The 15,068-nt window shown below is 44.9% G+C and overlaps 2 protein-coding genes across 3 annotated transcripts in view; one reads left to right on the forward strand and one right to left on the reverse strand.

Moving 5' to 3' along the window:
- SPRTN (SprT-like N-terminal domain) overlaps positions 1 to 9,755 on the forward strand; it is a 64,394-nt gene extending 54,639 nt beyond the window's left edge. The window contains exon 6 of the transcript XR_013345686.1: positions 9,651 to 9,755. The gene's annotated coding sequence lies outside the window, so the exon portion shown is untranslated. The remainder of the gene's footprint in view (positions 1 to 9,650) is intronic.
- The window catches only part of EGLN1 (egl-9 family hypoxia inducible factor 1), a 46,269-nt gene extending 35,043 nt beyond the window's left edge, over positions 1 to 11,226 (reverse strand). For both annotated transcript variants that reach the window (XM_077813408.1, XM_077813407.1), the window contains exon 1: positions 9,882 to 11,226. In XM_077813408.1, the coding sequence (XP_077669534.1) occupies positions 9,882 to 10,757 (876 nt within the window). In that variant the 5' untranslated portion in view covers positions 10,758 to 11,226. The remainder of the gene's footprint in view (positions 1 to 9,881) is intronic.
- Positions 11,227 to 15,068: the final 3,842 nt, after the last annotated feature.

Raw genomic sequence — 15,068 nt, forward strand, 5'->3', positions numbered from 1 at the left:
CTGCTACTACACGACAGCCTTACTACAAGATCAGAATACAGATATACAGCTCCCTCAGAAGACACAAAATACCTTTTGTCAGCTTTCTTGGCTGTTGGGGCTATAGTAGCTGGCATCTGCCAGTTTTTTCAGGTTCTAAAGGGACCTCAGTTATTGGGACAGTAACCGATCCTGGCACAGACTGATGTCCTCCTCCTCTTGACGTTGTTCCTCCTCAGAGGGTTCTTCAGGATGCTGAATCTCAAGAGGGGTTTCTTAAGGCTGAGCAGTTTTCTGCCTCCAAATAAACACTCTCTCTCTGGGATGGTGTATGTGAATTGTGTTTCCAATAAGGAACCCCGGGGCTCCAGTATGGCTATGAAAGGGCATTATAAAGGAATTAGATAGGACCTCAGTGCGATGGATACCAAGACACATGGAGGAAGTAGACTCTTACGATGTGTAGAATAGGACGACACTCTGGAATCACTCTCTGAGTCAAAATCTGGAGGGGGCCTCTAGGAAAATAGGTGGGCGACTCACCTTCACTGTTGGGAGTCTGAAGTAAGAAAGATATTCCCATCACCAAAGGAGAAGCTGCAGAGGAAGCAGTGGTTGGTCATAACCCTCGCAGTCATTCAGAACCATGAACCTCATTGGTCCCCCTCAGCATCAGTACCAATGTAAAACAAGCTGTTTTAAAGACAAGCTGAGACACTTGAGGTCTCAAAAGGAGACGGGCCCATTTGTGTCTCAAAGTGAAAGGAACAAGAATCTTTTCAGACCTAGAGGAATTCTGGCCTGACTCAAGCCATGAGCAAAGACCTTGTCAATATGCCATCTTTAAGAGAGGAAAAATAAGTTTTCATCTAAAAGAAGTTTATAACATTTTTCTCCACCAATAATTCAAACATGAACTAGACGCCGGAAGGGGGCTGCACATCACAACCTTTGTGAGAAGGAGCAGGGTTCTTTCTGAAGGAGCAGGCAAAGAACAGCAGAAAGTAGGTTGTACTTCGAACGTTAAACAAAACATGGACTGAGAAGAGGGGACAAGATGCCAAGAAAAAGAAGAGGGCAAGGAGAGGCTGAGAAAGGATACAATGGGACGGAGACGTAGTGTTTCTGTTCATTCTCCATTAAGGTTACAAAAGTTAAAAACAATGAAGTAAGGCTATGCAAAAGTATATGTTCTTATAACTAACCCACATTGCCCCTATTGTATGTTAAAGTACACATTATCAATTCAACTACTTACAAAAATGTTACACAGATATACAATGTGGTTATGTCAGTACTCAGTTTACACAGTAAAACGCAGTTTTTAATTGCTAAACCATTGTTCACAAAAATGAGGACAAGTACATGGCCAAACATTATTTTTCTAAAGAACTGGGCAGCAAGCACACATGCAATGGAGAGAGGGTCATTTGAGGACCCTATTTTTAAAAATAAAAAGGTTCTTTACCTATATAATCACCTTTCGTAAAAGCGAGGATCAGGATGAATAAAAAGTGAGTGAAAGATGGACTAAAACATTCACTTTAATGCTGAATTTGCATGGTTTTTGTGCTTAACATATAAACCAGCCTCCTCACCCACTGTAATTCAACCACTGAAGGTGGAAGTAGACACTATGGTGGAAGTAGACACTATGAGAACCTATAAGTTTAGGCCACATCTATGCCTTGGGGACTACACTAGCACAGCTACGGTGCTGTAGCTATGCTAGCATAAACCTGTGCATACACAGCCTATAGTAATGAAAGGGGTTTTTCATTCTCTGTAAGACCACCACCTTCCCAAGCAATGGTAGCTAGGTTGACAGAAGCAGTCTCCCATCAACCTAGCTACACCTATAGCAGGAGTTTAGATTGGCATAGCTACATCACTCAGGGATGTGGATTTTTCTTACCCTTGAGCATCAGAACTATGTCAACCTAAATTTTGTGTGTAAACCAAGATTTAGCCATCTGTGATGGGATGAAATAACTGTGGTGGTTGTGTCCAACCCCTTGCCCTACCAAAAGGCAGAAGAGAGTGAAGATCCAGCTAGTCCAGCCACATCACATACTGGAATACGAAATGTGCTTTCAATGAACTACCACACAAGGAAAAAGATTTCTCCATAGCTTTGGATAAGTAAAATTTTACCAGAAAGGACCACTAGCAGACTGACAGCAGGAGAATAAATTATGACTGAGTAGACAATACAAAAGAGTAGTATAGTAGGGATAGATTTTGGGGGCATATGTACTGTAAAAGTTAGGATATAGATGCTGGAGCTTTCGTAAGATTAGACTGGATTTACTAACTTTCTAGAAATAATTTTGACTTCGTAGAAACTAACTTTCCAAAAGTAGTAATATGATGTAATCCTACTAATGTAAGCAAGTTCTACAGACTGGGAACAGAAAAGACCTTTTATGCAAAGCCTGCTCTGTGTAATGGTTGGAAAAGATCAGAATCACAGCCGAAATTATACTGCCAAAAAAAGAAAATCCCCAACTTGCCAGGAATACCAATACCAGGAAAAACAGTGAGGATAGTACTCTGACACATAATTAGATTCTCATATGGTGTAATTTAGAGAGAAAAAATATGAGGAGGAGTCCAAAACAGCGTTTTGTCCAGAATGCAACTTGGCTACAGACTCAGAATTAAATCCAGTGGTACGTGCTGTATCACTGGATTTAATTCCCCATAATACTTAACAATTTAGCAAGATAATGGTAATTTTAGAAATCAGTATATTGTTACACTTAAGGGTTCATAACCAATAGTCCAGAATCTCCAGTCCACAAAGTTCACTTTCCACTATTTTTGTGGTGAAAAGAGAATTTATATAGTGCGAAGCACGCAGGAGATTGTCTCTAGAGAATGCCCCCTGTGTAAGGGGAATCTCCACCATCATCTTAGAAGCCTTCTCTGCCAATTCTACTGCACCATGTGTTGGAGTTTTACCCTAGTGTAAAGAGAAGGAGGAGGCACTTGGGCAGGTAAGGGGCATGTCAGAGTGGGGCTCTAACACACCCAATTCTCCACTGGACTAAGGACCCTGAGAGACCTTACATCAACTGTGTAAATTAAACTTGCTCACCTTGCAGCTTTAACGTAAACCAGGACAAAATAGCTGAGACCCCACCTTTTCGTTCTGTGTTTGTATAGGGCTTAGCATAATGTGGTCCTGCTCTCTGAGTAGGGCCCTAAGTGCAGCAGAAATACAAATATTAAGTAATAATAGGCAACCAGGAAGCTACAGATGACTCCCTCCCAGTCTCCCCTCCCCATTGCTTCTAAGCAGAACTCAAGTGCAGTGGAGAATCAAGTACAATTTGTTTTAAATGTGCTACCCACTTTTTAGTCACTGCTCTAGGAATACATTCTTTCTGATTTTAAAAAGGGCATGCTTTGAAAAGAATGATTTCAGAATAACAGCCATGTTAGTCTGTATTCGCAAAAAGAAAAGGAGTACTTGTGGCACCTTAGAGACTAACCAATTTATTTGAGCATAAGCTTTCGCGAGCTACAGCTCACTTCATCGGATGCAACGATGAAGTGAGCTGTAGCTCGCGAAAGCTTATGCTCAAATAAATTGGTCAGTCTCTAAGGTGCCACAAGTACTCCTTTTCTTTTTGAAAAGAATAGTCACATTTGTACCTTATCTTTGCAAAAGAGTATACTGTGAAGTTCTGACTACCTGAAGGTCATCTGAGAAACCTGAAACTTTCACACCGTGATGTTAAATGTGATCAGGAATGCAAATACAGCAGATTTTAAAGTCACTGTGGTTTGAGGAAGTTGATTTTCAATTGATCTACTTAAACCAGCCAAGCCCCTAATGTAAATAAACTCTTGTTTAAGTTTAAGTCATTTTAGTTTGCACAGCTAACTATCAAATTAAGGCAAACAAGTGCATCTGTTAGGCATCTGCACTGGTTTAAAGTAGATTTTAAAAATAAATTTAAACTGACTTAATTAAACTAAGCCTACTAAGTAGTGTAAGAAATATTTTTTAGGTGATGTCCACAAAGCCACACCCCCTGCAATGTAAAAAAAGTACAACAGATGAGTATTGCATTTAATTGTAACACATTATCACTTATATTAAATAAAACTTTAAAAACTTAACTTACTACACCTCTTGATTTTGTTCTATAGTCTTTTCCCTTCCTGGGCTGCACTTCCCTTTTTTTATTTTCCCTGTAATAGATCATAAATCTCTCTCTTCCTGCGTCATCAATGTCCGTCTCTTTTTCTCTGTCCCTCCAGTTGCTTATGTTCTCTACCACCTCTATATTTCCTTTCTTCTCCTCCCTCTCCCAAAATATCAGTCTACCCTCCCTAACAGATCCGACCTCTCATTCCTCAGGCTAGTAGATGTTGGGTAAACATTTCAAGGCCCAGCTACTACTTCTTTTCTTACATTTAAGGCTTGTCTACACTGGCAATTTACAGCGCTGCAACTTTCTCGCTCAGGGATGTGAAAAACACCCCCCTGAGCGCAAGTTTCAGTGCTGTAAAGCACCAGCGTAGACAGAGCACCAGTGCTAGAAGCCGTGCTCCCACTGCTGGTAGCTACGCCTCTCATGGAGATGGATTTTTTAAGAGCACTGCGAGAGCTCTCTCCCAGCGCTGTGCCATGACCACACAAGGCATGTTAAAGCGCTGCCACAGCAGCGCTTTAGCATTGCCAGTGTAGACTAGCCCTTACTAAATAGCCTCCTAGTGGTAATGACCCCCCCCAACCACTATATAAGCCTTGATTGAATCTGAACTGATGATCTTGTGAATGGTCATGTCTCAACTGCTTAGTGAGTATGGAAAGCAACTGCTTTCAGTACGGAAATCAATTACTTAAATGTTTGGATGTTTTTCAATAGTATTAGCCATTAAAATGGCATTTTGTCCTTTCATCAGCAATCCACTCACTTCTGTAAAGGTACCCAGCTATTAGCTAAAGCAGAGAGTTTTTGCTTTTGCATCTCTAGAAAAAAGAAGGTAGAAGATTGAGAAAGGTGTAAAATATTACAGATGTTTTCAACCAATGAAACATTTATGAAACTCAACCTAATTCCTACCCTTTTATTACAGCAGGCTATGGACGGGAGTCATTTATGATTCATTTCTTCTCCTAACAGAACAAGTTTATTTACAGGGCTTGGACCAGTGCTGGTCAAAGATTCAATAAAAATGCTGTGGTAACTTCTGTGCCAATATTCACCCTCTCCACACCCTCAACAACAACAAAAATCATCAGTTTTCTAGACGCAAGTACAAAAGGCCAGATGAGATTTTACTGAATCAGGTTATAAGGACTGTTTTGACTAGGTGTCTAAACATCAAGGTTAGAGTCAGAAAAATGTAAAGAAAACTGCTGAAAGACAAGTACACGCATGCTTTTTTTTTTATCAACATAAAAAAATACCTTCACTATTGAAGAGACAATTCTGAAGGCCAACTTTTAGTTTTGTATTTCAAAATTTTTTACAAAAATCCTATTTAGGGACATCACTTAATAGAACTACTTAGAGTACTTGTGCTACGGGAGTATACTGCACCAGACCTTGCTAGTAAAGCAGAGCATTCTTGTCCTGCCAGAGCAAAGCCCAACTCTAAAATGATCCCTGTAGCCCAGGGTATTTTATGCTGATTTACCTACTATGCTGTTAAAGTACTTCGTTATGATACACGTTATAAGGCTTCTTTTATGTTCTCCATACACCCATACTAAGCAATCCAAAATATTACAGACATAAATATAAAAAACAGAATGTTTGGAAGGCAAGACTGCAACTGTCCCTATAACAAGCGAATTGTACTTAATACAGTAAAAAAAATATGCAAGCTATAGCGTGGCAAAGTGCATTATACCAGATACCCATGTATGTTGGGGCTTATACAAAGCTGGATCAGTAGGTATAGCTGGGAATCAAGCATAATCACACTTCTAGTGTGCCATTGTTTGTTTAAAAAAAGAAAAGCAGTTTTTGCTACCAAAAAAAGCACACATTTGGTGTAAGGACTGTTCAGAACAGGGCTTGAAAATTTACTAGACTACAGAGTACCCAGAACTAAGCCTGGTAACCAGAGGTCAAAATGAAAGGTGCCCCACCAGCAAGGCCAAATGGCAGTTCCCTTAGCTCTCTGATCTGCCAGGAATGTGGATGCTCAGATTCTTAACATATTGCAATTCCCTCAACCCTGGGACAAAAAGAAGGGGGGAGGAAGGAAGAGACTCATTTTTCATAACAGTTTTATGTAACAGTTGTATAATAAATGTGGAGCCTTCTTTCCCTCCTCCTATCAAGCAGCCAGTGGTTGGAATTGTGTAAGAAGTCTCCACTACTCTACCCCTCCCCCACGCTCTACTTTTTGGGTTCTCCTCTGCATTTATTACACTGCTGCTGGCTCTGTATTTATTACATTGCTGCTGGCGCACAGCCAGTCCCCCTGCTGTTCATGGGTCTCAATCATCCTCACATCTTCTCCTCTTTGTCTCTGTCCTATCCACCTTGTGTGTGTTCCATCTCTACTATTTTCCTCCCCAGAAATGTACTACTCAATCAGGTGATCCTGATTAGCATAGTGAAACTACTCTTGCCAGACAGAGAAAGCACTCTGAAGGAGTGGTGCAAGTGCAATTCTGTACAGTTGATGGAGGCTGAGGTACGAAGAAATAAATATTAGTTTTCATAGCACTCCTAGTCCCTGTTAGCTGTGGGAGTAAGTGAATAAACTTGGTTCAGAAATATACCTGTTCTCTCCTTTTGTCTATCCCCTAACCCACTCAAGAGAACGATTCTTGTCAATTCACTGACTTCCGCTTTGTCCCTGCTGAAGTTGCTGAGGAAGTAAGTTTACTCCCAGCAGCACAAGCATTAGCCTCTACTATAAGGAGAGCAAGGGAAAAAGAGGGGAGAGAAAAGCAACCTCTCTCTAACCCCTATATCTCTTGGAGGGATCTTGTCCATAATACATCCCCAGAGATTTCAGAAGGTATAGATTGCATCCAAGTAGGACTAACCACATTCCATCAGTCTTATTCTTACTCCATTTAGAACTAACTGCAGGAAGGAATTCTCTCCTGCCCATGTACATAATTTCACAATGAGCCAGGTGGTTTCTGCCGTGGAGGTGTAACCACCTCTGAAGCAACAGGTATTGGCCACTGCCAGAAGCTGGTAGGATACCAGACTAAATGAACCAATAGTTTGATGCTGCATGGCAACTCCAATAGCCCTTCCTCTAAGCCCCAGTTTGCTATTTACAACACACTACCTATCTACCGTAAATTGCAGGACTGGGGCCTGAATTACAAAAAGGCAGAGGCTATGGATAATGCAGGATTACCATTCAAATAGTATTACTCCAATTTCAAATCTAACTGCGACAGATTTTAGGAGGCTGTTTTGTAATATTTTAACTTTGAGGATTGTTTGAGGGGAATACTTACTTGAAGGATGAATTGGCTAACAAATCCCACGCTATGGAGTTACACAAGAAACCCACATAATCACAGTATGTCAGCCAGCAGTTTCCAACGTAATAACCTTACAAATTAAGTGTGAGGACACCAAGGTACACAAACAAAATTCCACACATACTCTCCATCAGCTGGGAAATTATTTAATTTACTAAATCCAAAAGAAGTCTGGGGCTACCCCACTTCCAGTTTCTCCCTCTCCCCCATACCTTCCTACTAGCTGATGCTCTGCAGCAACAAGAGTGTCACAGTGCAACAAGACACACATTGCTTTTTAGCAGTTCACACTAACATTCTTATGTTGCAACAGAAGTAGCAAGTTGTCAGAGATTTAGGTGAAAATGATGTTTCAACTTTTTTGCAAATATTTAAAATGTTTGATATTTTTTCTTATTACTAGTCCTTTATTAAACTTAGAGATGTCTTATACAGTATCCTGTAAAGGCTGTGATTTTTTTTCCTTTAAGAACCCAAAGAAAACAGTTGCAAGTCAGGATGACTATGACAAGAAACTTTGAATTCCATGTTAAGAGGGCTAGTGTCTCAACCAAAACAAAAAAAAACACTAAGGAAGATATGAATGTACTCATTTTTGGCAAAACTGGCAAGGAAAACGTCTCACCAACAATCACACCTTTCCTCTCCTTACCACTTACATTTTACAGTAGATTATAAAAACAGCACTTCATGATGACTCCACTACAGGTGAACAAGTTACAAACTTTTTAAAAAAAGCCTGGATACTTACCCAAAAATTTCTATTTTGTTGTATTCGTAAGTGTGCCAAATATTGTAACCTGACATATTATAGTCACTCTAAGCCATAGTCTCATATCTGGCAGTTTTATGCAAACACTTATCTACAGCACTTTTTGTATTACTACACCAATCCAACTCATGGTAATTTAATAACTAATTTACATACATGCTAAAACCTCCACTGCCAAGAGCATATGCATAAGCAAATATCCAGTAAGTAATGCTAGAAGTATTCATAACAAGAATTACTATTTCAGAATTTATAATTGCTTCAGTTTATGAGAAACTGATCAAACACTGTTGTAGCATGAGATCTCCAAAGTGATCAAATTACTTAATATCTAAGGGGAGCACTACAGACAGTGACCATCGCATTCCAAATTTTCAGGGGCCACCAGTTCAAACAGAATTTAAAGGAGGATCATTTTCACCCTTGTGTAGAGAGTGCAGCAGATACAGTATAACTTCAGACTTGTCTTTTACTCATGAAGAAAAGGAAAAAACTCAAGTCAGTCAAATTAAAACTGCATCATTTTCAAAACTATTTTCCCACCTGTACTATATGAGTTTTCTGCCACATTCAGAACAAAAAACTGCCCTGCATATAAGAGGATAGAGAAGAGGAAAATTAGAACTAACAAGTCCTATAGCAACCTTGACATTCATGTATAGTTACAGACCTGCCTCATCTCTCTCATGCGAAGAGAGAGCTCTATTTGAAGCTGTGTTTCTGAAGCGGTGTTTCACAAACAAGGATCATGCTGCATGAGTTTAGACATTTAATACCATATTAGTTTTGCAACGGGAGGTAGCATTCATGAAAGCATGCCCACTGACTGTCCTAGAAATGGAAGTCAGCCACAGAACAGGCACAGCACTGACAGCAGCAATCACTGTTGTATGCAGCATAGTTTTAGCCATGTGGGTCCCAGGATATTAGACTCACAAGTTGGGTGAGGTATCTTTTTTTTTTTTTTTTTCCTACATTTCAAGCCACACAAAGCTCTTCTTCAGGTCTGATTTTTCCCAGAGCTCTGTGTGGCTCAAAAGCTTCTCTCTCTAACCAACAGAAGTTGGTCCAATAAAAAATATTACCTCACTCACCAGCAACACACATTACTCCACCCTGACTTTAGGGACAACCCTCTAGGAATGAGAAGCTATTTGGTTTCCAGGACTATCCAATCCTTGGCCCCTGCCAAGCCTATGCTTACACTTAAAATGAAAATTTGAGAGAGTTTTAAACAGGGTTAGACAACACAGCAGTTAAAACGCTGTCCATGCAATCCTACTGTTGCTATTTCCAGCACAGTTTCTTTGGTGCTGCACAGGGACAAAATTGACTAAGATTCTCAATATTGGCATCAGGGGAGCTCGCCTGTCAGTGGCGTTTTTGACAACAGGACTACACTATTTTATTTTTCAGCTCTCACTTGAATTGCCCCTTCAGCGTGTGACAGAAGGGCCGCGAGAGGCGATGATCTAACGCATTAACCAGGGAGCTGCTTGGCCTCAGAGGAGCTGCTAGAAAGGGGGATGCGCGCAAGAGGAGGAAATGGGCGAGGAGAGAAGCCCCAGGTACTGGGGAGCTGGGGGTCGAGGCCGAGCGGCAAGTGTGTGCGCGCGAGACGGGGTGGGGGGAAGGAGGGTCACTCACTTTCGTCCTGCCGTTGATTTTGTAGTTGCCCAGCTTGCCATTGCAGTGGCGGATGAGATCGTCCATGCTGTTCATGAGGCGTCCGATAGTCTGGCAGCCGGGCTCCTTGCCCTCCACCCAGGTGATCTTGTCCCCGCGGATGTCCTTGGAGGAGTCGCTCTTCTGGCTGACCAGCTGCCCGTCGGTGAAGCGGCCGGTGTGGTGCAGGGCCCGCACCTCCCGGGCGATGCGCCCACCCACCTCCTTGCCCAGGAACTCGTCCACCACGCAAATGCCGTGCTTGTTCATACAGGGCACGATGTACTCCAAGGCCAGCCGCTGCGGCACCAGCGATTTGGTCTGCCCGTTCGGCCGCAGCGCGCCCCCGCCGGCCCCGGCCTGGCCCCCGCCCGGGTACAGGTTGGATTTGTCCCGGTAGACGAGCCCCGCCTCCCCGGCCGGAGCCGCCGCCTCCTCCTCGGCGGGGGCCGCCGCCTCAGATAGCGCAGCAGCGGCAGCGGGAACATGGTTGTTGGTCAGAGGCGCCGCAGCTTCCTCCTCAGCGCCGGGGCCCGCGCCCAGCGGCACCTTCTTAGCCCCGGCTCCCTCCTCCCTGCAGCCGCCGCCGCCGCCGCCTGCTCCCGCGGCAGCCCCAGCGTGGTGCTCGGCAGCGCCCCCTGTCGCCGCCGCGCCGCCACCGCTGCGGCAGATGAGCTTGTGCTTCTTCCAGTCCTGGCGCTGGTGCTCCTTGCTGCAGTAGAAGGAGCTGCGGCAGCGGCCGCACCGCAGCAGGTTCTCCATCTTCCCGCACAGCTCGCAGTACTGCCGGTCCCGCTCGCTGCCGCCGCCGCCGCCGCCCTGGCCGGCCCCGCTGCCCACGCCGCTGTCATTGGCCATGGCGCCGCCCGCCCCTGGTGCTCCGGGGGCTCGTGGCGGGCAGCAGCGCTCAGGCGGACCGCGCTGGGAGGGAGCCTGGGAGGGCGGGTAGGTCTTACTGCATCATGGCCGTCCCTGCTTCGCGGCGGCCTCCGCTCGCCTGCCTGCCTCCCTCCCTCCCGCGACGAAGCCCGGGCCTCCTCCTGGGTGGGGAGCGGGCACCCGCGGGAGCCGAGGCCGCTCTGATCTCCCCGGGGGGCTCAGGCTCGCCACCGCCTCATCGCTGCCCCGGCGAGGGAAGCAGCTGGGAGTGCCGGGGCCGCGGCCTCTCCCCTCTGCGCCGGGAACTAGGGTCTCCTCCTCTTCCCGGTGCGGGTCGGCGTCTCCTCCCTTCGCCTCGCCGCTGCCTGAGTCGGAGGGGGGGGGTTGCAGGGACAAGGAGGAGGCGCCACTATCTCTGCCCGCTTTGCACGTACGCCACTTCCAGCCAGCTAGCGCGGCCGGGGCGGGGCCGCAGAGGCGGGGGGAGTGCGGGCCAGCTCAGCACTGCTGCAGCGTTGGGGGTGGGGCTGTGACACCCCTCCTGAGGGGTGGTTTTAGTTCGTCAGCCACCTAAAGGCCGTGATTTGTTTGTATTAGGGCAGATGGGGTGGATTTTGCCCTCAGTCACTTTAAGCAGCCCTGCCAGGACATGAGTAGACACCCTTTTGCTTTCTCTCCCAAGCCCAGTTGGAGCTGAGGCCAAACCAAAACCTTGGAACTAAGCACCCACATTTTACAAAATTATGTTCTGATCTCAGTTCCCCCTCCCCACTCCTCTGTGCTTTGCGCTGCTGTCTGCTAAATGAACTGCAGTTTTTAACTAATAGCAGCCATGTGCTCAGTGCTGTACAAACATAAGAAGTGGTATGTCTGGTACATAGTAGAACACGACTTGTAGTCCCAAATTCTGCCACTGATCTACTGGATGGCCTTGGACAAGTCACTTAAAGGGAAACTGAGCTTTAGTTCACACTTTTGTCTGAAAATTATTTACTTGCTATAGTTATAAGACCTAACGTTACTATAATGGAAAGGTTAGCAAAATTGTTTGTGCATTTGACAACACTTTCTGAATAGTCAATTACACTATGGTTTCTCATGTACATAGTTCCCCCTCTTGTTTGTTTGTCTAGCTATTCATTTATTTTGGGTGGAGGGGTGTGTTTTGCAGAGCAACAGTGGAGAGAACCTCCCCCCCCCTTTTTTTTTTCTCAAAAGAAAGACAATTTGGTTGTTAAATGACAACAGGTACCAGGGGATAGAAACTACTTTTTAAAGAATTAGATTACAGATTAATGGCATCCCTTTAATTTCTTGGTGTCTCAGTAGCCTCATCCGTAAGAGAGAGTTAATAATACATATCCACATTAATAAAGTGCACCAGACTCCTGCACTGAAAAGCGATAAACATAAATAGGGTCCTACCAAATTCACGGTCCATTTTGGTCAATTTCATGGTCATAGGATTTTAAAAATTGTAAATTTCATTATTTCAGCTATTTAAATCTGAAATGTCATGGTGTAACTGTAGGGGTCCTGACCCCAAAAGGAGTTGTGCGAGGGTCGCAAGGTTACTGTGTGTGGGGGGGGGTTGCAATACTGGTACCCTTATTTCTGTGCCGCTGCTGGTGGCGGTGCTGCCTTCAGAGCTGGGCAGCTGGAGGGTGGCGGCTGCTGGCCAGGAACCCAGTTCTGAAGGCAGAGCCACCACCAGCAGCAGTGCAGATGTAAGGATGGCATTGCAAGATATTGCCACCCTTACCTGTATGATGCTGCCTGGAGAGCTGGGCCCTCAGTCAGCAGTCACCACTCTCTGGCCACCCAGCTCTGAAGGCAGCGCAGAAGTAAGAATGGCAATACCCCCAGTAAAATAACCTTGTGACCCCTCTGCAACTCCCTTTTGGGTCAGGATCCCCAGTTTAAGAAATGCTGGTCTCCCCCGTGAAATCTGTGTAGCATTGGGTAAAAGCACATAGAAGAACAGATTTCATGGGGGGAGACCAGACTTCACGATCCATGATGTGTTTTTCATGCCCATGAATTTGGTCGGGCCCTACACATAAGTACAAAATATTATAAAATGACACCAGCAAGAAAAGGATTTAGATCAACAGCATAGATGTTTTGAGATAGGGAGAGCAAATCAAAGATGACATCTGCATTCTGGGCTTTAGTGACAGGGATGGTTCCTAGTGGTGTTATTGACACTGATGGAGAAAGGAGGAAGTGGAGAGGGCAGACCAGGAGGTCAATTTTTGCCATTTCAAGCTGATGTTGTAAAAGTCAAAAGATGTCAGCTAAATGGACCAAGATGTAGGTATAGTTGGAGATAGGCCAGCCAGGGCGGCTGATCTAGCTTAGGACTTGAGAGACGTGGGTTTGTCTCTCTGCTGTGCAGAGCTGTCCCATCCATAGGACAGACTGGAGCAACCGCCCTGCGCTTTGGGGGGCCCTGCACTTCGGGACACAGGGTCCAGGGCTGCCTGGAGAGTTAGCAGGGGGTCTGCCACCGGCAGCAGCAAGCAACCTGGCCCCATCCTGCCCCGCTGGCTCCCGGCATCACTCAGGGGAGGAGACAGAATCCAGAAAGAGGCGGGGCTGGGGTTTGGGGAAAGGGGTAGAATGGGGGCGGGGAGGGGGCAGAGCAGAGGCGGGGGGTTGGGTGAGGGGTTGGAGTGGGGGCAAGGTCAGAGCAAGGTGGGAAGATGCGGGGCAGAAGCTTGTGAGAAGGGATGGAGTGGGGGCAGGGCCTGTGGCGGAGTGGGAGTTGTCCTGGGCCCTGCACCCCGCTAGGGATGGCCCTGCTGCTGTGCCATTAACCTTAAGCAAGTCATTTAGGGTGGGATTCACAAAGATGTTTAGGCACCTAACTCCCACTGATTTCAATGGTAGTTAGGTGCCTAAATACTTTTGTGAATCCCGCCTTTATCCTCTCTGTGCCTCCATTCCCTATCTGTAAAATGGAGATAGTAGTACTTCCCTACTTCAAAGGGGTGCTATGAGGATTAAGATTATGAGGCAGTCAGATACTATGGTATTGCAGGCCATATAGGTAACTAATACACATAGGAAAGGTAGCTCTGAGAGTTATTGGCATAGAAATGGTGGTTAGAGGAATGTTAGCAGATGGAGTCACCTAAATAAAGGATGTAAAGAGAGGACAGAAGTGTGCCAAGTGTGGGATACTCCCAGAAAGTGGGAGGAGGGAGGTTTGAATAAATTAGTAGAGAGTCAGAAGGAGAATTAAAAGAGGACAGGATCATGAAAGCACAAAGGACAAGATCTCAAGGGGAGTATGACCAATGGTGTCTAAGGCAACAAATAGAGTAAAGGCCCTGAGATTTGGCCACGAGGTTATTGAAGATCTTGGTGTTTGAGAGGGGTGGGAACCAGATTGGAGGAAATCAAGAACACAGTTGTAGGAGAAGAACTTGAGGCAATGCTTGCGTATAGGACTTTTAATGGGTTTAAAGATGAAGGGAGATGAGGAGGTAGTTGGGAAGGGAGGTGGGTCAAAATGGGTTTTTTAAGACCATCATATAAAGTGGGAAGATGTTATAACCTGGGTTTTCATACTTCACCTGCCCCTGAGAGATGTTCTTTAACTACAAGCAGAGAAAACTGAATTTCTGAAACTTTGGGCCTGATTCTCCCCTCACTGGATTTAAGTCAAGAATGACTCAGTTGAATTCAGTGGCTTTACAATGTTGTTAAACTGGCACAAGTGACAGGAGAATCAGGCCCATTAGTTTCTGAACTTTAAGAAATGATTGTATTGATGCTATATTCTGCCAGAGAAAAACTCTAGTGCTAAAGGCGAATGCAGTTGTTGCCTTCTGCTTCAACAAATATAACTCACTTTATCTAGGAATGAAGCTGAAGGCCACAGAAACTACAGTTCTTGCAATGCGCAACAGCTCATCTCTTAAGCAAGAAAAAGCACCACATTTATCTCTGGGGTAACTAGTAATACTCATTAAGCCAGGGACCAATTTGGCTCTAAGAGGCCACCAGTGCCTCACACAGTCCGCTGGCTCCACCACATTTGTTAAGGGATACAGTTCAAGGTCCTGGTCGTGATTTTTAAGGTTCTTAATTATCTACAACTCCCCCCAAAACAACAGTACTACAAAGAAACACTAAAGCTGACAGAGTCAAGCTTCATACTTGTAAAGGCTCAGGTATTTTTCATGACTATGCAACTCATTACAAGGGGAAATTACTTGAGCACAAGCCCTAATGTGTTTAGAACACAAAACAAAACTGCTTAATAAAAATCTTCCTGCAATT

The sequence above is a fragment of the Eretmochelys imbricata genome, chromosome 3 (assembly GCF_965152235.1).
Source record: "Eretmochelys imbricata isolate rEreImb1 chromosome 3, rEreImb1.hap1, whole genome shotgun sequence".
NCBI lineage: Eukaryota > Metazoa > Chordata > Testudines > Cheloniidae > Eretmochelys > Eretmochelys imbricata.